We start from the raw sequence: 21373 nt of genomic DNA, 5'->3' as shown, positions 1-21373 counted from the left end.
GAGCTACAAGTCCAAGAGGGAGGGGTGGCTTCCTACTTATTAACTGGGTGACCCTAAACGAGTCACTTCATCTCCGTCAGTCTCAGTTTTCTCTTCTGTCTGCAACAGGAAGTATTGTACTTTCCATCTGTCTCAGGACACCATTTGGGGATCAACTGGTTGATGTCCTGCAGACATTTTGAGGGTGATAAAATCACTGCCAGGTCTGATTATAATGACCTTCACCGGTATTATCATTTTAATTAGCAATTTAATCTTTATCACCTTATCTTTATGATCTAACTTTTATCATTATACACAAATAAAGTAAAAATGTTGAAGATTTTTAAAACAAAAATCCTAGGGATTCCACAGGCTCAGTGCTAATTTCTCCTCTTTTCTTTACATCTTTTTGAGGTCTCAGTACATTGAGAGATGAAGCACATTATAGCGTATTAGGGATAAAATATCACCCCTGATACAGGTACAGACAGAGTCAGAGGACAAGTGTAGGTGAGATCAGGTGGGCTGGCTGGCTGACCAGCAGAGTTGGACAGGCTTTGTCACCCACTGGACATGTTGGGATGGCTCCCCCATCCTGACAAACAAGCAAGCTGAGTCTTGCTTTCTGCCAGTAGCCCACTCCCACGAGTAAGATAGGCTGACTGGCAATGCATACGCAAACTTTCCATCGGATGGTGTGCATTGCTCAGTGAGAGAGGGGCAGGGAGAGGCCAGCCCTGTTTCAGGTGGGGCACCCATGCTCAGGGACAGAAACCTCAAGGGTGATGGGTATGTGCTTCCCTTGCCGATCTCCGTCGTTTTGTTCTCCAAACCCAGTGGGCTTCTGGTTAATCTGAGGATTGCCAGGGATGTGACTAGTGCCCTGGGGAAGGAGAACAGCTGTTGGTCGGGACTCAGGACAGCCCTGCTCCCCCAAACCCCCATTCGTTGCCCCTGTGTGTGTCCCTCTGGGACTGCTGGTTGGTGGAAGAAATCTTTTTTCCTGCCCCATGAAGGTTTTGGAAATGACTCGAGTGTTACATTATTGAAATAAACTCAAAGGATACTCCAGGCCCAAGGCGGGAAATTCTCCCTAATTCTAAAACCCATTCAGATCACATCCTGCTACGCTATTAAACAAAGTATGTCAGGGGGTTTGCAGTGTGATTCAAGGACAACCCTGAGTTCATTCTCATCAAGATCCTCCAACAGTGACCTGCCAGCACCTCCCTTTTGCAAATTCTCCCGGAGAAATGAAAAGTTCAGGAATGAATCCCTGACGGATAGAAATCCAAATATATTCAAGTCCAAAAGGAATTAAAATCTGAGATCAAAATTTTTGCCCTTGTAAGTTTTGAAGTCCACAGTCAAAATTCTTAAATTAAGCTTCCCCAGACCATCTTCCCATTGTTTTATTCTGTCCAGACTCCCCCTGATGGTTGTTGCTGCTGGGAGGAGTTGGGGTTCCTTCAGCAGAAGGGTGCAGCTCCTTGACTCAGAAGCTGAAATTCATTGAACCCCAATTTTTTCATATGTTTCACTTTTAAAAATTTCCATGGAGGTAAGGGACATGAGAGTATCATATAAACAAAATGTGGTCTATCCATACGGTGGGATATTACTCAGCAATAGAAAGGAATGAAGTATTGGTGCACGCTACGACATGCATGAACCTCAAGAAAAAGAGGTTTGCTCGGGGAAAGAAACCTGACACAAAGAACACAGCTTGTATGATTTCATTTCTATGAGATGTCCAAAAAGGCCAATTAGTCCCCAAAAAGTAGATCAGTGGTTGCCTAGGGCTGGGGGTGGCAATGGAGAGTAACTGCCATTGGGCACCAGGCTACTTTTTAGGGTGATAAGGATGTTCTGAAATCAGACTGTGGTGATGGCTGTACAACTCTGTAAGTATACAAAATTCTCTAAATCTCACGCTTAGAACAGGTGAATTGGGTGATGTATAAATTTTATCTCAAAGCTGTTTTTTTTTTATTAAAAAAGTATCACAATCTCGGGCTTCCCTGGTGGCGCAGTGGTTGAGAGTCCGCCTGCCGATGCGGGGGACACGGGTTCGTGCCCCGGTCCGGGAAGATCCCACGTGCCGCAGAGCGGCTGGGCCCGTGAGCCACGGCCGCTGAACCTGCGCGTCCGGAGCCTGTGCTCCGCAACGGGAGAGGCCACAGCAGTGAGAGGGCCGCGTACCGGAAAAAAAAAAAAAAAAAAGTATCACAATCTCATTTCCACATCCACCCTATTCAGACAACCAGCCGCCAGTCTGAGCCTCTGGACAGACACGGCCGTGTCCCCAAAGCAGCACTCAGCATCCTCCCCAGGCCATGGCTGGGGCTCAGAGGCATCCGTCAGAAAGAGCAAGGACAGAGATGTTGCTTTAGTTCACAGGTGCCTTCGGTTTCTGCTGGATATCTGGAGCCCACCTGAGAACGTCAGCTCAGTGGGAGAACTCCGCCTTTAGTAGTTACGGTGGGCACAGTCTATTTCCAACATCAGACAGAAGGGTCCCCAGGGCACGCCGGCTCTACCTCCAGAAGATGGGGCTGAGACATCCCTGCCTCCTACAAAACTGGAAACCTGCAGTGGTGGCCACCCTGTCACCCGCTTTCTTTTGGGGTCCCTCTTCTTCCACCCATGCTTCCAGAGCCTGCTTGTTCACCTGGGGGTGTGACTGAGTGTGGCCCCTCCCGATAGCAGAGCCATCTTCTTCTAACCAGTCCTGGCTTCTGACTAAGGGGAGCTTTGAGTCAGAAACCCCGTCTCCTAGGAAGCTTCTCTGTGTAACTAAGCCGTCGAAGGCCAGCCAGAGACCATGAGGTTGGAGGAGACCCTACGTGAGCCTGAGTAACCTTCTCCACTGCCCCCTCCCGGGCCCAGTCTGGCACTGCTTCCCTGTGCTGTGTTCTGGGCTTTCAGAACCAGCTGGAGGTGTCAAAGCGGCAGCTAGTGTCACCCAAAAGTCCTATAAAAACTCTGTCCCATCATTGTGTGGATGGGATCATTGGGAACAAATAGGTCCCTACCTGGATTCAGAACAAAACAAAAAGGTCCTGGATTTCCTAAGTGTATGACATCCTGAATTAGGAGGACTGGCTGCCCAGCCCCAGGATGGAGTGGAAGCCAGGTAAAGCTCCTTGTAAGGGTGCTGACAGCCCTTCCAAGTGAAAAAAGAGGGGGTCCAAGAGCATACCTGCCCAGTTTCTTCTCCCTGATAAAAAGTACGTGAGATCAAAGGGGCTCTTGCTGCCGCTGTCAGCTGTGATGCCAGCCACCTCTAGATGCTTGGCTGTGTCTGGGGTGTGGCAGGGGCCCCGTTCTTAACCCACATGTGCCTTCTCTCTGAGCAGTTGGAGACTCCTTCTCCGTCAGCTACACAGCATCGCTCGAGGCCAGAGACGTTGGGAGTGGAGAGGTCCTGATGCTTCCTGCCCAGCTCTCCTTCCAGAGTTCATCACCGGTATTGTCTTTGTTACTTTGATTTCTTTCTTGTCACTGTTGTTTTAGAAACCCTGGACACAACATCTGTTAGTTCATTCTTTTCTTCGTTCCATCCTTCATTTGTTCAGTGATACCCAATTCTGGATGAATGCGCAGGCCCTGGAATCTCACGCACTTGACCATGAATCAGGCTCCCTCGAAGCTCCTTGTGACCTTAATTACTTTAACTTCTGTGGACCTGATTATCAAGATATGTAAACGATAGATGTTAATTTCTCATCGCTGTGTCTTGGGCGTAGTAAGCACTCAACCAAATATCTCCCATTTGTATTGGTTTGCTAGAGCTGCTGTGAAAAAGTACCACAGACCAGATGGCTCAAAAACAACAGAAATTTGTTTGTTCACAGTCCTGGAGGCTGGAAGTCCAGAAGCTGGAAGGTGTGGGCAGGGTTGGTTCCTTTTGAGGCCTCTGTCCTTGGCTTGTAGATGGCTGTCTTCTCCCTGTGTTCTCACATGGTCGCGCCTCTCTGTGTGTCTGTGTCCTAGTGTCCTCTTCTTTTAAGGACACTTTTCAGGTGAGATCAGAGTTCACCTTGGTGGTCTCATTTTACCTTAATCACGTCTGTAAAGGTTGTCTCCAAATACAGACACATTCTGAAATACTGGGGATTAGGGCTTCAACATATGGGTTTTGGGGGGACGTGATTTAACCTGTAAGCCCATTACTATTAGCACCTTCATTTTCCATTCACTTTTTTGTTAATCCACGTAGGCAGTGAATGTGGTTGGTTGCATGACCCGTGGTACATGCTGTACACTCATGGGAATACAGAGGAGGAGATCTGTGCTCTGCTCGAGGCCAGAGATATTGGGAGTGGAGAGGTTCCGATGCTTCCTGCCCAGCTCTCCTTCCAGAGTTCATCACCGGTATTGTCTGTGTTGTCAAGACAGTATTATCAAGATCTCCGGCCTCGAGATCAAGGAGCTCGTGCTCTAGTTACTCTGGTCATTTTGTTCTGATTTCAGTCCCTGGAGAAAGTACCTTTTATAATAGACTTAGAAAATGAGGCTCCAAGGGTGACTGCCCCAGGTCACGTGGCAGAATCAATATCGGACCCCACAGCTGCCGGATCCTTCCATCCAAGGCTGGGGAGCCTGTGTGCAGTGTTTCTACTGCAATAAGAAAAATAGTCCTGGATAAAATTAAATAAAATGAAAGATTCCCAAAAGGTAAAGACCAGATATGAGAAAACTGTATAAAACTGTCAGAAAAGACAGATGTCTCCAAACACAATTAAGTGCAAAGTCAAGAACAGAGGACAAAGGATACAAAAATGGAGATAAAATGGCCCAGAAGAAATACCATCCGAATTTCAAAGGAGAGGAAACTAAATATGTTAAAATCAAAATTTAAGATAAGGCAACAGTCAGAAACCAACAGTGAGAAACTCAGGAACCCAGTGAAATTGGAATCCTCCCCCTCCTCGTGTAGGGAAGGGACGTTAGGCCAGGGTGGCTTCACCTCCCAGAAGAGCCTGGGGAGGCTGGTGGGGCAGCAGGAGGCATGAGGTCTGGGGCCTCTCACCCCAGGGCGACCTCCTTGGCTGTCACCCCCTGACGGGTCCTGTCCATTGCTTTGCTTGGTGCCTGTCTGTGTCATGTCAACCCCATCCCCCCAGTAAACCCCCATCCGCCACTAGGATGTCACTCCATGAGACCAGGGACCCCATTGGCCCTATTCCCAGGTGTGTTCTCAGTGCCAAAAATAGAGCCCCACCCACACTAGTTGCTCAGTAAATATTTGTTGAGTGAACGAATGAATAGATCAGTGAACTAATGGTTCTTGGGCAGGTGTGGTTGTTTTCTTTTTTAACTTCTCTGAGCCTCTAGTTTCTCATCAGTAAAAGGGAGATTGTTCTATAGTCTCCAGTCTCTTGTGTGGATAAAAGAGGTGATTTTATATTTGCACGTGGCCTGCAGTTTCTTTCCGTCCCCTTCCAAGCCTTCAGGTGCTCTCTGGGCAGTTCTGTAGACAGAGCGGAGAGCCCCCCTGCCCACCTGGAGATTCCATGTGTTGTAGGTTTCTGCCTGCGTTAGACTGTCAGCATCACCCTTCCTGGCCCTGCCTTAGAAAAGGCCCGTGGAAGGCCGGCATTTGCTGAGTGGATGAGTGTTGATAATGGTGAGCGACTCCTATGCCTTGTTCTCCAATCGGTTCACCCATTTGGACTTCACAGTTTCTTTGGGTGACTCCTGGGCCTTCCTGCGGGATGGCAAGAAGGTCCAGTGTATTTGGGGCTGAACATGATCAAAGTTTGAGTGAGACTCACGACAACTCCCCAAGAGAACATTGATCTACTCTGCTTGTCAGCCATAAAGAGGCTGGCACTACAAATGGGAGAATAAAGGAGTTATTAAAAAATGCAGGTGCCCGACTTGAAATGCTTCAAGTTAGTGTGGAGCCAGTGTCTGGTATTTCAGAGGTGGGAACGCTGTCCTCGCTGTGTTTTCAGAACAGTTCGGTGTCTCTGAGTTTCAGTTTTCCTACCTGAGAAATGAGAGGGGTAGGAAGACTCCCCGCAATCTCTTCTAGTTCTGACATTTTCACATGGTATGAGAGCAGTGGAGAGGGTAATAAAAATAGTTACCACTTACTAATCCTCACAGCATGAGGTAGGTACTCTCAGAAATGCATTATGTTTAGATCTGGAAACTACTTTCTCAAACACGCACACACACAGATGTGCACACATAATGCACATGGATACACACACACATGCACGTGGATATGCACACATGCACACGGATGCACACATGTGCATGTGGATATATGCACATGGACGCACATGTGCACACGTGCACATGAAAATGCACACATACATGCACGTGGACACACATGCATACATGTGCATGTGGATGTGCCCACATACACGCATGCACATGGATACACACATGCATGTGGATATGCACACATACACACATGCACCTCAAATTCATACAAGGGTAGATGAGACAGGACCTAGATGAAGGGAGGTCAAAGGGGAAAATCTAGAACCTTCATCTCCAGTTCCTTACCATTTATTGTATAAACATGCTGCCCACCTTATAAAACCATCACTGGATCTCACGTGGTCCATGTTTCCTGACTTCAGGCTGTGATCTAAAACATGTTTCTCAAGCCTTGAAGTTTATGTAGGCGCGGGGCTGAGGATTCATGTTTTGCAAAGAGATGCAGTACACTTTCAGCCCCTTTCTGCTGAGACTTTGAGTGTCAGGAAACACAGGGAAGAGGGACCCAGAGGGAGTGAAGACAGAGGAAACTGGCCTTTGAACCCACTAGTTCAGGAGACCCTGAAACTCACAGGGCACCATGAATATTCCAAAGCACAGACAACTCAGGAACAGAAAGGGCCAAGTTATTGCTTCATAGGTGTCTCTTCTTTAAAGACTTGTTTGTTTATTTGTTTGTTTCTTAAAATTTCCATTTCCCTCCTGAAAAGGAAAGCTTGTGGCATTTCGACTTCCCTTGGAAGCCTCCATCAGCTTGTCCTGCTGGCCCATGATGCATTTGGGTTGCCCCAGTGCTCCCAGTGTGGCTGCTGTAACAACTGTAGGGCATGGATCAGGAGGTTTCCTACCTCAGGTGGACCATCACTCAGGTCAAGGGAAAATGCCTCCAAGTGGCCGTGATAGGATTACACAGGGGTTGCCTAGCTCACTGGACTTCGGGCTCCAAGTCTCTAGGCCAGGTTACCTACATTGATACAACCACCCATCACCACCTGCTACACCCAAGAGCAGTAATACTTTCACAGCACTCCTCCCTATGTGCCAGGCACTCTTCTAATTAATCCTCACGGCAACCCTCCGAGTTGAATATAATTCCCATTGTACAGATGAGGAAACTGAGGCACAGAGAGGTCAATAACTTGTCCAACACCAGAGTGCTGGAGAGTGATAGAGCCAGGCATGAACTGGGGTAGTCTGGTTCCCTCCAGACTACCCTGCACTGCCTTTCAGTTGCAAGATATTCTGACTCTACCCTCAGGGAGAAGTATGATCTCATGTTGAGTCTCCTCAGATACTACATGGCTGGACAGATAGCAGTCATAACGCTCACCCTTCATTTTTCCATTTCCTGTGTTTTCTAAGCAGAGGAGTATTAGAAGGTATTGGGAGGAGACACATAGGGAGTTGGGGTTTAGGGGTGTTGGGGGCATTGGAAAGAGAGCTGACAATTGGAGCAATGCCATCAGAGCCTGTGATTCTCTCCCCCTTCCTGAAGGGTACAGACTAGATCCCAGAGGGCGAAAGCGGCTGCTCCAGGTCACAGGGTCATCCCTCACCCCAGCCCGACCTGACCGTAACCCCAAGTGTTTCACCACCAGGGCACACTGCCTGGGTTTCCCTGGCAATTAGGGAAACTGGTGTTTGGATTTCATACACGCCTCTAGGAGAGAAGGAGGCATCACGGTTTCATAGACCTTTCCCCCAAAGGGACTTGAAGACCTCCACAAGCCTCTACCCACAAAGTCAAGGGCCCAGGCGCGGTGGGTCGGTGGGTCAGAAACACGAAATGTTACCCCGTGTCTCAGATGTCAAAATCTATTTACTGAAGTGCTTTCTTTTTCCTTTTTCTAGAACAGAGCCCAGCTAAAAGCCCTTTTCACCGTAACAACAGAAGAAAAGATCACGGTAGGAGAAAATCTTTGACCTGGACACCCGCTTTATGCCCCCAGTGTGTCTTTTTATGTCTTTGGTGTGTGGTCTCTTGCTGTCCTCAGAGCCAAGGGTAGGAGCCTACCGCTGGCCTTAGCCTCCCAGACACGAGCCAAGGCTGGGGACTCTGTGCAGTCTGGGGTCCCCCAGTGTGGCCCGAGGCTGTCTGGCTAGTTTCCCGGATGACCCTTTCATCTGGGCAAGACGGATCGGTCACTGCCTGGACAGGCTGGGGCCTCACCCACCCATCAGCCGGCTGGTACCCGCCCTGCAGTGTTCACCCCACGGCTAGTGGGTGGTCATGTTTTGTCTTCCCAGAGCTGCCCAGGGCCCTGCAGGCCAGCTTCTGCTGTTCACCATTAACATTTCTCCATTTTTGTTCATTATTCAATCACCCACAGCTCATGCATTCACTCATTCACATGTTCATCAAGTGTTTATTCACTATATAACCACGCTCCACATTTCTTAAGCACCTACTAGGTGCCAGGCATCCTAAGCAGTCTTCATTTGCTGAATTGTGACATCTTCACCATAATCTGAGGGAAGAGATTGTATTTTAAATCACCTCCATTTCATAGATGGAGAAACTGAGGCACACTTAGGTCAAGTCATTTGCCCAACGTCACATGGCTAGGGTATCAGTGTTCCCAAGACCACTCCCAGGTGCAGTGATTCCCTAGGAGGGCTCACAGGACCGCACACATAGTCTTACTCAGGCTGATTTATGACAGAGAAAGGGTGCAAAGCAGAATCAGCAAAGGGAACAGGGACTCAGGGCGAGGTCTGGAGGACACCAGGTGCAGGCTTCCGGGGTCCTCTCCCAGTGGAGACCCGTAGGACATGCTTAATGCCTCTGCATCAGGTTGTGACAGCACATGTGAAGTGCTGTCTACCAAGGAAGCTCATTAGAGACCCAGTGCCAGGGTTTGTACTGGGAGCTGGGCACGGGGCACCCTCTGCCTGGTACCTCCCAGGAGGACAGCATGTATTCAGTGTACACCACATCCTTTGCCCAACAGTTTAGGCCCTGTGAGCCCCTCCTATCAGGAGATGGTGGGAACCCTCTGAAACCTGAGTTCCCAGACACCAGCCAAGGCCCAGCACCTTAAGCAGGCCTCCCAGAGGATGGAAGTCTCAGACCTGCTGTGTGAACGCCATTCCGCACAGGTAGTGTTAGAATAAGATATGAACCGAGGCCCTTTGGCTCCAGAGCCCTGCTGCTGGGCAGTGGGCCACACTGCCTCCTAGTGAGCCGAATGGCTGCACAGATGAGGCCGGCACAAAACCCAAGTCAGGCACACAGGTGCAGACAGTTCTCTGGGCGGCACCATGTCTGATTCCTTCCTGCATCCCGCACGGTGCCTTACATTGTGGGTGGCACTCAACAGGTAAATATCCCGTGACTGAGCTGATTGCTGTCAATGCTGCGTGATTGCAATAAAGGTCAGAGGACATTCATTTAATCAGTATTTATGAGCCCTTTCTCCGTGGCCCAGACCTCCTCACATAGATGGAGACGAGCCATACCCAGGTCTTTAGGGCTGTCTCCAGCTCATTGCCTTCAGGAGAAACAGGCATAGGTGGCCCCCCTGGGCTGCAGTCCCATGGGTGCAAGGCTTGGCAGTGGAGCAATGGGTTGGATTTCAGCCCCACTGGCCCCTGGGCCAGGTGACCTCTGCCTGTGGATCATGTTCAAGGAGGTCATTATCGAGTGGGGAGATGAGACATATGCAGGTGATGGCCCTAGAGTGTTGTGGGAACAACGGGCCCTGCACCAGAGGCCGGGACTTGCATCCCTGTTTTTCCACAGATTGTATGTGACCTTGGGAACATTACTTACCTCCCTGGACCTCAGTATCCTGGTTGTAAAATGAGAATAATAATAGTACCCGCTTCATAGGGTGGTCGTCAAAGTAAACGGATTGATGCAGGCAAAGCGCTCGGCACAGTGCCTTGCATCCTGTAAGCGCTCAATAAACATCATCAGTATCATTACACATGGAAATAACGCTGCTGTGCAAGTGTTCTGTGTTAATTGCGAAAAGAATGTTATGTATCAGGGTCTCAAGCTTAAATTCCCACGAGGGCCGCGCCGGTGCTGTAAGTGTGTGAGTCAGGCCCACGCAAGATTCTAGGGCGCAGAGGAGTCTGAGGCAGCCTGGAGATTCCGATCGACCATCACCCACCATCCCTTCCCCACACTGAGGCATTAAACAAGGGCAAAAAGCCAAACAAACCACGTACATCAGCTGTGACTGAACTTGTGAGGTTGTGACCCAACGTACAGATCATAGGTGCTGGGGGTACTGACAAGGGAGAAAGGGTGGGCTGGGCGGGCTGGGTGGATGGCAGGCCTCTTGGAGGAGGTAAGAATTCACTTGGATCTTGAAGGAGTTAATTAAGGGTGGAGGAGAGGTTTCTAAAATATGTATCTGAAGATCTGACGTCAAGGTTAAGCCTGTTTGACTGTCGCTTGGACGTGAACCAAGGTTTACTGGGCTCGAGCACAGGGCCTGGCACCTTTTAGGTATACGTAAGGAGGAGGCTCAGCCCTTGCCAGCTGCAGCGTGTGTTCTAGCATGGTTGACTTGGGCACCTGCAGAGATAACGTCGTTTTACTAGGAAAGTGTGACAGTGATGAACAGGAGGAACTCAGCAGTGAGGTATAAGCTCCTCTGACATTTTTATCAAGCAGTTAAAAACTACAAAGCAAAGACATTGAGTAACCCATTGTGTAAATTGGGAACTGCAACACTTGGAAGAGACACCATCACCTCCTTAATTTCTTATTAATTTCCTGAGGGTGAAACTGATAGATGTCAACTAAGACCCCAAGAAGTCTTCTTACCCTTTCTGCCTCCTGGATGAATAGAGAGGAAAAGAATCCCTCCACCCTGTGCCGGACATTGAGTGCAGGTGTTCTTTTTTTAAAAAATTGTATTGAAGTATAGTTGATTTACAGTTTACAATGTTGTGTTAATTTCTGCTGTACAGCGGAGTAACTCAGTTATACATATACTTTTTCGTATTCTTTTCCATTGTAGTTTATCACAGGATACTGAGTATAGTTTCCAGTGCTATACAGTAGGACCTTGTTTATCCTATGTATAGTAGTTGAGTGGAGGTGTTCTGATTGAGCTGGACTTCACGCCAGCTTCTTGTAATTTGGGGGGCAACTGACAGGCTCTTTTGGAAGAAAAATGAAGATGAATTCCCTCAACAGATTTAAATCTAAATGGATAAAACAATTTTTAAAGAGTAAATATCGGTTAATATGCTATGAAAAAAACCATGGGGCAAAACCATGGGTCTGAGTACACAAAATAGTTGAAAACTTTACATTTAAAAACAGTATTAAAAAAGGTCAGGGGTAAACTTGGGAAAGTATTTGCAGCATACATTAAAAAGGATTAATGTCTTTATAATATATTATAAAGAGCTCCTATTCATTAATGAGGTAAAGAATGCCTCAGTAGATAGCTATGTACGATATGAGAATTTCTCAAACACAAAGATTTACAGTGTGTGCCCTTGAGCACAGTGGAGGGAACGTGTAACTCCACTGGCAAAACCATTTGGCTTTGGGTTTAACTCAGAGGGCTGGAAGCATGCAGTCGCATATCATCACGTCTGCCTTCTCTGGATCACTTCTTTGGATGACTTACCAGCCTTCTGCCTGTTCAGTCCTGCTCCCCTCCAGCCCATCATCCTGAAACACAAGCCTGCTCACTTTCTATTCTGGAGGGGCTCCCCATTGCCTGCTGGATAAAGCCCAATTCCCTTAAGTTAGGATTCAGGCTCCATCAGGAAAGGTGACCTCTGCTAGCTCCCTGTGCCGTGGGGTTCCTGTGTTTTCCACATCGCTCCGGTTTTACACATGCTGATCCTTTCCTTCCTGTCCTCTGGCAGCTCATAAACATCCTGCAGGACCCTGACCAACTTTCTCCACCTCTGTGATTCCTTCACATCCCCCAAGCAGGCTGGTGGTACCCCTTGCTGGGATCTAGTGGCATTGGGACATCTGATAAACCTTGTCACTCTGTGACATTGAGACTATTCCCCTGGTTGGCACTTAATACATTTTTGTTGACATCGGAATAGAATTTTTGCCCAGGGGGAGACTTTAAAGATTATCTAGTTTTACTTCCTCATTTAAGAGTGAAAAAAACTCAGGTCCTGAGCGGCTTTGGGAACTGGCCAAGGTCCTGAAGCTTGATACAACATTGAGGAATGGAATCGTGCTGTGCAGTTTCTTCTGTAGTCCAAGCCTTATTCACTGGATTGTAACAGAGTTTCTGCCCTCAGAGCTGCCCCTCAAGGGCTGTGGGACAAGGACCAGCAAGTCACTGACTCCTCTGCTTCTTCAAGCAGTTGAAGGATTTCAACTAAATTACTCCTAAAATGTCTTTCAGAGAAATCACTCTGTATGCTCTCCCCTTCAAACTTTTCCTGGTTTGGGGAGGGGGTGGGATTTAATATATGTCTATTATGGACACTTTAAACAAAAAACCCTTCCACACACACAGACACACACACACACACACACACACACACACACACACACACACACACACACACACAGACAGACACAAGGAGAAAGTTAGAAGAATAAGATAACATTTCTTCATATCCCCGCCACCAGAGATAACCATTGCTAGCATGGTAGTTTCTTGCCTTCTGCAAGTCTATAAATATATTTATTACATAATTGAAGTCAAATTGTATAAACAATCTTTCCTCATGCTCTTGTAACTTGTTATCGGATTTTAAGCATTTAAAGCATTTCTTTTGAAAATCTTTTTTTGTCTGGCATTGCTCTTCATAAATGCAGTGGTGGAACGCATCAAAGGAATCTGCTACCAGCTAATGTGTGATTAAAGTGGTGATAATAACGGATCCTTTTCCAGAGACAAGAAGGAAAGTTAGTGCGGGCTCTGGGGGTGAGACAGCTGGGATCACTGAGCCACCTCTTTTTCTTTATTCTTAGATAATGAAGTTTAAGGTAGATAGGCTCTTTGAAATTCTGTACTTACAATGATTATCAGTGGAATTTTTCTGCAAGATTTTTGCCCTCATTTTACAGATGGGGAAACTGCAGCTCAGGGAGGGAAAGGCTCAGGGTCCCACAGTGTGGTAGGGGAGGAGCTGAGAGTTGAGCCCGCAATGAGGGCCCAAGTCCATGGTCTTTACGAGTATGTTCTGCTGCTTCCCATAGCAGTTCGTGGTTTCTCCATTGGCTGTGTCATCCAGGTTCACCCTCCTCCAGGCCTTCTCTTTCTAAAATACTGATATGACCATGTTACTTTCTGGCTTAAAACCCTGCAGGGAGCCCCCTAAGCCTGTAGGATGATGTCACAAATCCCTAACCTTCTCTTGAAGGCCCTCTGGGACCTGGGCTGTGTCTCTTGCCATCTGCAAGTCCTGCCCATGTTGTTCCCTCTGCCTGGCTCACCCTCCTCCTGGCATGGTTCATTGTCCTCTCCCCACGGGTCACCTCTTGGAAGGTCTTCTTTGTCCTTTGAGCTGGGTTAGGGACTGCCCCTCTTCTCTCCTTGCCCTAGTCACACATGTTGCCCCAGCCTGTGTGCCTGGCCATTCCTCTATAGGATGCTGAGCTCCTCGGAGCAGGGCCTGGGTCTCTTTCCTCCTTGTCTTTCCTTGTCAAGAAAGGTTACCACCACATCTAAACATTGAGTCAAATCTGGCAGTAATTGTGATGTAGCCACTTAATAGAAATTTTCAGGGAAATGGAATTATAGCAAAGCTTGGTTTTTGCAGCCATGAAGTGTGAATTCTGTATTTAAAGCATTGTTCTAAAGATTTCAAAGGAATTACTTGGCCTCTGATGAAAGTTCAATAAAGATATTGATAGTTAAGTGTAGTTTTGAAGGGATGGCTTTTAGCCAGAGACTCAGGAATTCTAAAATTCTGCCCTGCTAGTCACTTACTGCAAAAGGGTGAGCTGTATACTCAGAGGGAGTCAAAGTGTTCACAGCGGCACAAGCCCCTGATGACTCAATGCAGGGCTCCTGGTAAAAGGCCAGGCTGGAGCCTGAGTCCTGGAGAGGCAGCTGCGGTCTGAAGACTACTGCCTAGACCATGGGGTGTGAATCCTGGGTCTGTTACTTGTTAGCTCTGTGACCTTGGGCCATTTATTTAACTTATTTATACTTTGGCATTGTAATCTGTAAAATATGGATTAAAATAGTGCCCACTTTATACTATTGCCATGGGGAGTGAATGGATAAAACATGTAAAGCACTTGGAACTATCCTTGGCACTCAGTATCTGCTCAATAGGTATTAGCTATAATGATGGTGGTGATGATGGTGATAATGATGGTATTGATGGTGATATTATGGTAAGGATGATGATGGTGATGGTGGTGATGGTGTTGTTGATGGTGATGATGATGGTGGTGGTGATGGTGATGGTGATGGTGATGATGATGATGATGACGATGATGGTGATATGAGCGATTATGGGGATTTTCCTTCCCATAAAGCTAAATCTTGAGATTCAGTCTTCTTTGGCCATTTATATGGAGGAGGGAAGTTGAAGACTAGAGGTGTTGTGGACAGGTCAGGGGATCAGGACCTAGCTTAAGTTAGTAACAGAGGTAAATGAAGAAGGTTGAAAAGAAGAAAGTGGGACTTGTGAGTGGGCTTGCCCCAAGTAGGCAGTCTTTACCTAGGTTTGCTTATCACCTGGTATTGGAAAGTAGGAATTGCAAGATCTCAACGTGGAGATTCAGAGAAGGTGGAGGTGGGAAGAGGAGGAGTGAGGTGGCTTGTCTTGGCTGTTCTACTTCCTAAAGCAGGAAAGGGAGGAAGGGAGGGAGACTTTGAGAGAATAAGTTAGTTTTGTTCCTGATTTTTTTAGTACGTGGACACTGCCTGCCTGTAATTCTGTCCCAATATCTGTTTCTGGTTCTCATCCATCAGACAAGTAACTTCTACCACGGTGTGGGAGGTTGAGACTAAAAATGTGTTTAGAAAACCACACAGCCCCCTGGACGGCAAGTAGTGTAATGTACCGGGGAGAACACAGACTTTGGAATTAAGCAGAGCTGGTCTGTCCCTCTTTAACTATGGACTTTGATTAACTACCTGATCTCTTTGCATCTCCATTTATCTCTCAGTGGAATGGGAATAATACATCCCCTGCAGGATTGCTGAAGATTGAGTGAGATAAAGCAATACCACACTTTTTCAGTTTCCTAGGGCTGACATAACAAATTATCACAAAGCTTAGAACAACAGAAATTTATTCTCTCACCGTTCTGGAGGTTCGAAGACTGAAATCAAGGTGTCGGCAGGGTCACGCTCCCTTTGAAGACTCTAGGGAAGAATCCTTCCTTGCTTCTTCCCGGCTTCAAGTGGCTCCTGGAAATGCTTCCTTGGTTGTAGCTACATCACTCCAATCTCTGCCTCCATGGTCACGTAGTCTTTTCTCTGTGTGTGTCTGTCTCCAAATCTCCCTCTCCTTATAAGGATACAGTCACTGGATTTAGGACCCACCCTAATCCAGTATGACCTCATCTTAACTTGACTATGTGTGCAAAGACCTCATTTCCAAATGAGGTCACACGCATAGGTACTGAGGGTTAAGATTTCAGCATAGCTTTTTGGAGGACACAGTTCAACCCCCTACATGCATCTAGCCCAGGGAGTGGCATATTGTAGGTGATCAAATGTCATTCATTCCCTTACCTCTCCATTCTTCTCCCTAAGGCTGTAAAATTAGAAGTGTTTGCCTTCTGTCAGTAGCGAACTTTGAAGACAAATCGCTGATCTATAGCCTTTTGTTCTCTTTAGACACAGATGTTTTGTCTCCTTTCCATCAGTATTTTAATGTAACCTGTTTGCACTGCTTTTCATAGTTACCCAGTTTATTGATTTTCTTCTTATCTGATAGGTTCACAAATCAGAGCTTAGAAGGCTATTTCCAGTGCAAATGGAGAACTTGTGTTTCAATTAGGTGCTAATGAAAATGTAAGATTTAGAATCAGGATGTTTGAGTCTGAAAACAGAATTGGCTTCCTGACCACCTCTGATAACAGCCTCTATGGACAGAGGCTGATTCATCATAGGTGAGTCATATGTGGCAACACACTTTGATTCAGGTTCCAGTAATTGTCTGGACCGAAGCTCCTGTTCCCAACCTAACTTGGCTTTGACTGTTTGGAAGGTCAGGTTGGCTTTGTTGGTCTGTCAGAAAAATTTAACCTTAACTACAGTGTGCATTGTGACCACAGTAATGAGGAATGGGTTAGTTGTCTTCCAGCTCCTACGTAATGCATTAAATGTTCCCGTAATCTGCAGCCACTTTTTTACTGAAGTATAGTTGATTTACAATGTTGCGTAAGTTTCAGGTGTACAGAAAAGTGATTCAGTTATACGTATATATATTCTTATTCATATTCTTTTCCTTTGTAAGTTATTAAAAAATATTGAGTATGGTTCCCTGTGCTATACAGTAAGATCTTGTTGGTTATTTTAAATATAGTAGTGTATATATGTTAATCCCAAACTCTTAATTTATCCCTCCTCCCAACCTGTCCCCTTTGGTAACCATGAGTTTGTTTCCTATGTCTGTGGGTTTATTTCTATTTTGTATATAAGTTCATTTATATCATATTTTTAGATTCCACATATAAGTGATATCTTAGGATATTTGTCTTTCTGTCTGGTTTAATTCACTTAGTATGATCATCTCTAGGTCCATCCATGTTGCTGCAAATGGTATTATTTCATTCTTTTTTATGGCTGAGTAATATTCCATTGTATATAGGTACCACGTCTTCTTCATCCACTCATCTGTTGATGGATATTTAGGTTGCTTCCATGTCTTGACTATTATAAATAGTGCTGCAATGAACATTGGGGCCTGCAACCATTTTGAATTAAACTTGTCACAGGTTGGCTTCTCTGGAAGCAGATGCCAAGACAGAGTTGGGGTATAACATGGTAACCAGTGTGCAGAAAAGTTGACATAGCTGGCCTGAGACTGCTATCCTTAGAAAGCCCTACTTACAAGGTTAGCCCTTGGCTGGCATCTGGGAACTTGGATTTCAGGATGATTCTCACCATTTACTGAATTATGGGTGGCTCACCCACCTAAACTGTTTTTATAAAGAATATATTTTATGTTGAACACCTCATTTCCGTCTGGAGTCTGGGATTTTGGTACATGCCAGGCAGAGGGTGCCTAAGTGACTAGTCCTGAATAAAAACCCTGGATACCGAGTCTCAAATGAGCTTCACTGGTGGACAGCGTTTATGCTCATTGCTGCAGGAATTAAGTGTGCCCTTTGTAGCTCCACTGAGAGAGGACCTTAGAAGCTTGCTCCTGGTTTCCCCGGACTTTGCCCCACATGCCTTTTCCTTTTGCTGAGTTTTCTTTGTATCCTTTCACTGTAATCATAGCTGTGAGAATGATTATATGCTGAGTACTTTGTGATTATATATGAGTCTTAGTGAATCATCTAACCTGGGGGTGGTCGTGGGGCTCCCCCAACACAATCAGATCACCTGCGAAGGGGAGGAGGAGGAAGCAGGTTTGGGCAGAGAAAGAAGTCAAGTGTGATCCAGGCTGACAAAGCTTCACCTTGCAGAGAGCTGTGGGGCAAGTGTTGTCACCTGTCTGAGCGTACCTCATCAGGCTAAATGGCTGGCCATTATGCCTCTGCCTTGTTCTGTTACCAGATGTCGGCATGACCTAGGTGAGGTGGCTCTCTGCAGCTGATCTAGACCATGAAGTGGGAGGTCTACTGACCACACTGCCCATAGCTGGACACCTAGTCCTTCCCTGAAGGGAGATCTGGGTGGTGCATCTCCTTGTCTACCAAACTTACCTTTAGAACTCATTATTATCATTTTTTTGTCTCCTGATTATACAAGTAATACATGCCCATTATAGAAAACACAGAAACATAAAGAGAAAATTCATCAAGTAATTACGCTCAACAAAATCCTGGAATATTTTCTTCAAAGGTTCCATATGTATATGGGTGTATATGTATTATTTTAATGTAATTGGAATTTTTATGTATATACAGCTTTGTGTCTTCTTTTAAAATATTATGCTAGCATATAGACATTTTTTATATTACTAAAAATTCAGCACGCAGAAGTCAGTTGCTTTTATATACATACACAATGAACAATCCAAAAAGGAAATTAAGAAAACAATTTAATTTACAGTAGCATCAAAAAGAATAAAACACTTAGGAATAAGCTTAACCAAGAGGTAAAAGACTTGTACACTGAAAGCTACAAAACACTGCCAAGAGAAAATTAAAGACCAGTAAGTGGAAAATCATCCCTTGTCCATAGACTGGAAGACTTCATATTGCTGTGATCTACAGATGCAGTGCAATCTCTGTCAAAATTCCAATGACATTTTTTTTGTAGAAATAGAAAGAAAACCCATCCTAACATTCATATGAAATCTCAAAGGAACCCAAATAGCCAAGACAATCTTGAAAAAGAACAAAGTTAGAAGTCTCACGCTTCCTGATTTCAAAACTTATTACAGAGCTGCAATAATCAAAGCAGTGTGGTAATGTCATGAAGACAGACATAAAGACCAATGAAAAGAATAGAGAGCCCAGGAAAAAAAAAACCCTCACATCTATAATAAAATGATTTTCAACAAGAGTGCCAAGACTATTCTGTGGGGAAAGGATAGTCATTTCAGTAAATGATGTTGGGGAAACTGGATATCCAAAATAAAGTTGGGGTCCAAAATAAAGTTGGACCCCTACCTTATACCATGTACAAAAATTAACTCATTAATTTTTGTTAATTTTGTTAATTTTAATCAAAGACTTAAATGTAAGACCTAAAACTATAAAGCTCTTAGAAGCAAACATGTGGGAAAGCTTCATAACATTGCATTTGGCACTGATTTATTGGATATGACCCAAGAGCACAGGTAACAAAAGAAAAAAAAAAAAACAGATAAATTGGACTACACCAAAATTAATAACTTCTGTGCACCAAAGGACACAATCAACAGAGTGAAGGGCAGCTCACAGAATGGGGGGAAGTATTTGCAAATCATTTATATGATAAAAGGTTAATATCTATACCACATAAAGAAATCCTATGTCTTAGTCTGGGCCGCTATAACAAAGTGTCATAGACTGAATGGCTTATACAACCCACATTTATTTCTCACAGTTCTTTAGGCTGGGAAGTTCAAGGTCAAAGTAGATACGCCAGTAGATATGGTATCTGCTGAGAACCCATTTCCTGGTTTGTAGATGGCCATCTTCTCATTGAATCCGCCTTTGGCAGAGAGCAGAAAGAGCTCTGGTCCATTTGTCTCTTTATAAGGACACCATTTACCTCCCAAAGGCCCCATCTCCTAATACCATCACAAGGGCGGTTAGAATTTCAACATATGAATTTTGGGAATACACACAAACATTCAGTCCCTAATGTCCTACAATTCAATAACAATAATAACCAAACAACCAGATTAAAAAATTGGTAACAGACTTGAATAGGCATTTCTCCAAAGAAGATATACAAACTGTTTCATTTTTTTAAAGTTAGACAAAGGTAGCTAACTGAATATAACCATTGAAATTGGGAGAAAGTGTAGGGAGGGTTATTTGTAGGTAACAATCCTTCAAAATTTGGGGGTAAAAATTCGTGAGCTAAAATCCACATCTGTCATAGCAGGAATTCATAAGTAATGTTGACATATCAAGGAATAAAGATGTCTGCATAATTTTTAGAGTATTTAAGTTAACTAACCATTCTGGTTCACTAAACCATAGAAACTGAAACCAGTATCTCTTTAAGATAGTTGCCTCTGGGAAGTGGGGTTAGAAGAGGATGCAGAAGGACACACAGGATATTTGCTTCTCTTTTTAAACCCTTGGTTTCTGTTAAACACCTTTTTTTTTCCCTAGCAGGCATGCATTATTCTGCTTCTCAAAACTTGTAAAATGACTGCATGATTGGCCGTTATGGATAGAATAACTCATAGAAGCTTAAAATATTTAACCCTTCTTTGTGTTGTGCAGCATTTAGGATACGTCCCATTTGTGTTATTTTATATGATGTTCTTAAAAGCAGCCTTATATATAAATAAATCTTCATGCATATTTCTGGATCAAACCAACCTGTGTATAAGCTTTTATGCCTATTTTTATATTATCTCCTGAGGAGTGAATCCTGGATATGAAATCACTAGGTTAAAGGGGTGAACATTTTAAAGCCCCTTGTTATGGACACAGACATTTTTTCCCTTTCATTTTTGAGTATAGACATTTTGGTGAGAGCACTCCAAAGGATGGAAGTATCATAAAAATCTTAGTCTCTTTTTGTCCAGGCCTGTTTTCGAGGTCACGTTCTGAAGAAATGACTGGGTAACGGTCACCACGTAGCATCTCCCTTTCTATACCAGTAGAGTGGCCTTGGGTCACCCAACCCACAAAGGAAGGCAGGGCCAGAATCACTTACATTTAGTCAGTGAGTGCCATGGGTTAGGCCCTCTTCTAGTGACTTCATTGGACTCTGTTCATGTCTCATGTTTAATCCTCAGTACAACCTTTGGAAGGCTCTTGTCTCTGTCTTACAAGGGAAGAGCAAAGGCAAGGAGAGATGAAGTTACTTGCCCCAATGCCACACGGCCAGTAAGTAGCAGAGATGGGTCCCACACCCAGGGGTCTGAGTCTAGAGCCCAAACTTCACTCTCTGTGCTGTTACAGGCCCTTATCTGTGAGAAGCAAGTAGGCTGGGTCAGCCCCGGTCAGTGTCCACAGGAAGAGTGTAATCACACGAGGGGAGAACGCATCAGCATCTTCTTAGTTTCTAGCATATTGCCTGGTACACAGGGGACACCCAGTACCTATTTGTCGACTAAATAGATAAGCCAGACTTTACACCAAACTCCTCTACATTATTATTTTGTTTAATCTTCATGCTGTGAGGTATTTTTATCCCCATGTTACAGATGAGAGAACTGAGGTTTCCAGAGGTCAAGTCACTTGCCCAAAGTATAGAGCTGTTTCGATAGAGGAGGCATTGTAATTCAGGCCTGTAGGATTTTTTTTTTTTTTTTTTTTTTGGCTCTGTTGGGTCTTCATTGCTGCACGTGGGCTTTCTCTAGTTGCAGCGAGCGGAGGCTACTCTTGGTTGCGGTGTGCAGGTTTCTCGTTGCGGTGGCTTCTCTCTTGTTGCAGAGCACGGGCGCTAGGCTG

At 45.3% G+C, this 21373-nt stretch overlaps 1 protein-coding gene across 1 annotated transcript in view; it reads left to right on the top strand.

The window, feature by feature from the left end:
• The window catches only part of EVC2 (EvC ciliary complex subunit 2), a gene marked incomplete at both ends in the record, with an annotated part of 139804 nt that overhangs the window by 18015 nt on the left and 100416 nt on the right, over positions 1-21373 (top strand). The window contains 2 exons of the mRNA XM_082653556.1: positions 3342-3451; positions 8074-8127. Coding sequence (XP_082509682.1) covers positions 3342-3451; positions 8074-8127 — 164 coding nt within the window. The remainder of the gene's footprint in view (positions 1-3341; positions 3452-8073; positions 8128-21373) is intronic.

The sequence above is a fragment of the Grampus griseus genome (genome assembly GCF_964374135.1).
Source record: "Grampus griseus genome assembly, chromosome: 4".
Lineage (NCBI taxonomy): Eukaryota > Metazoa > Chordata > Mammalia > Artiodactyla > Delphinidae > Grampus > Grampus griseus.
Note: the sequence above shows the minus strand (reverse complement) of the source record. Positions and strands in the feature narration are given on the sequence as shown.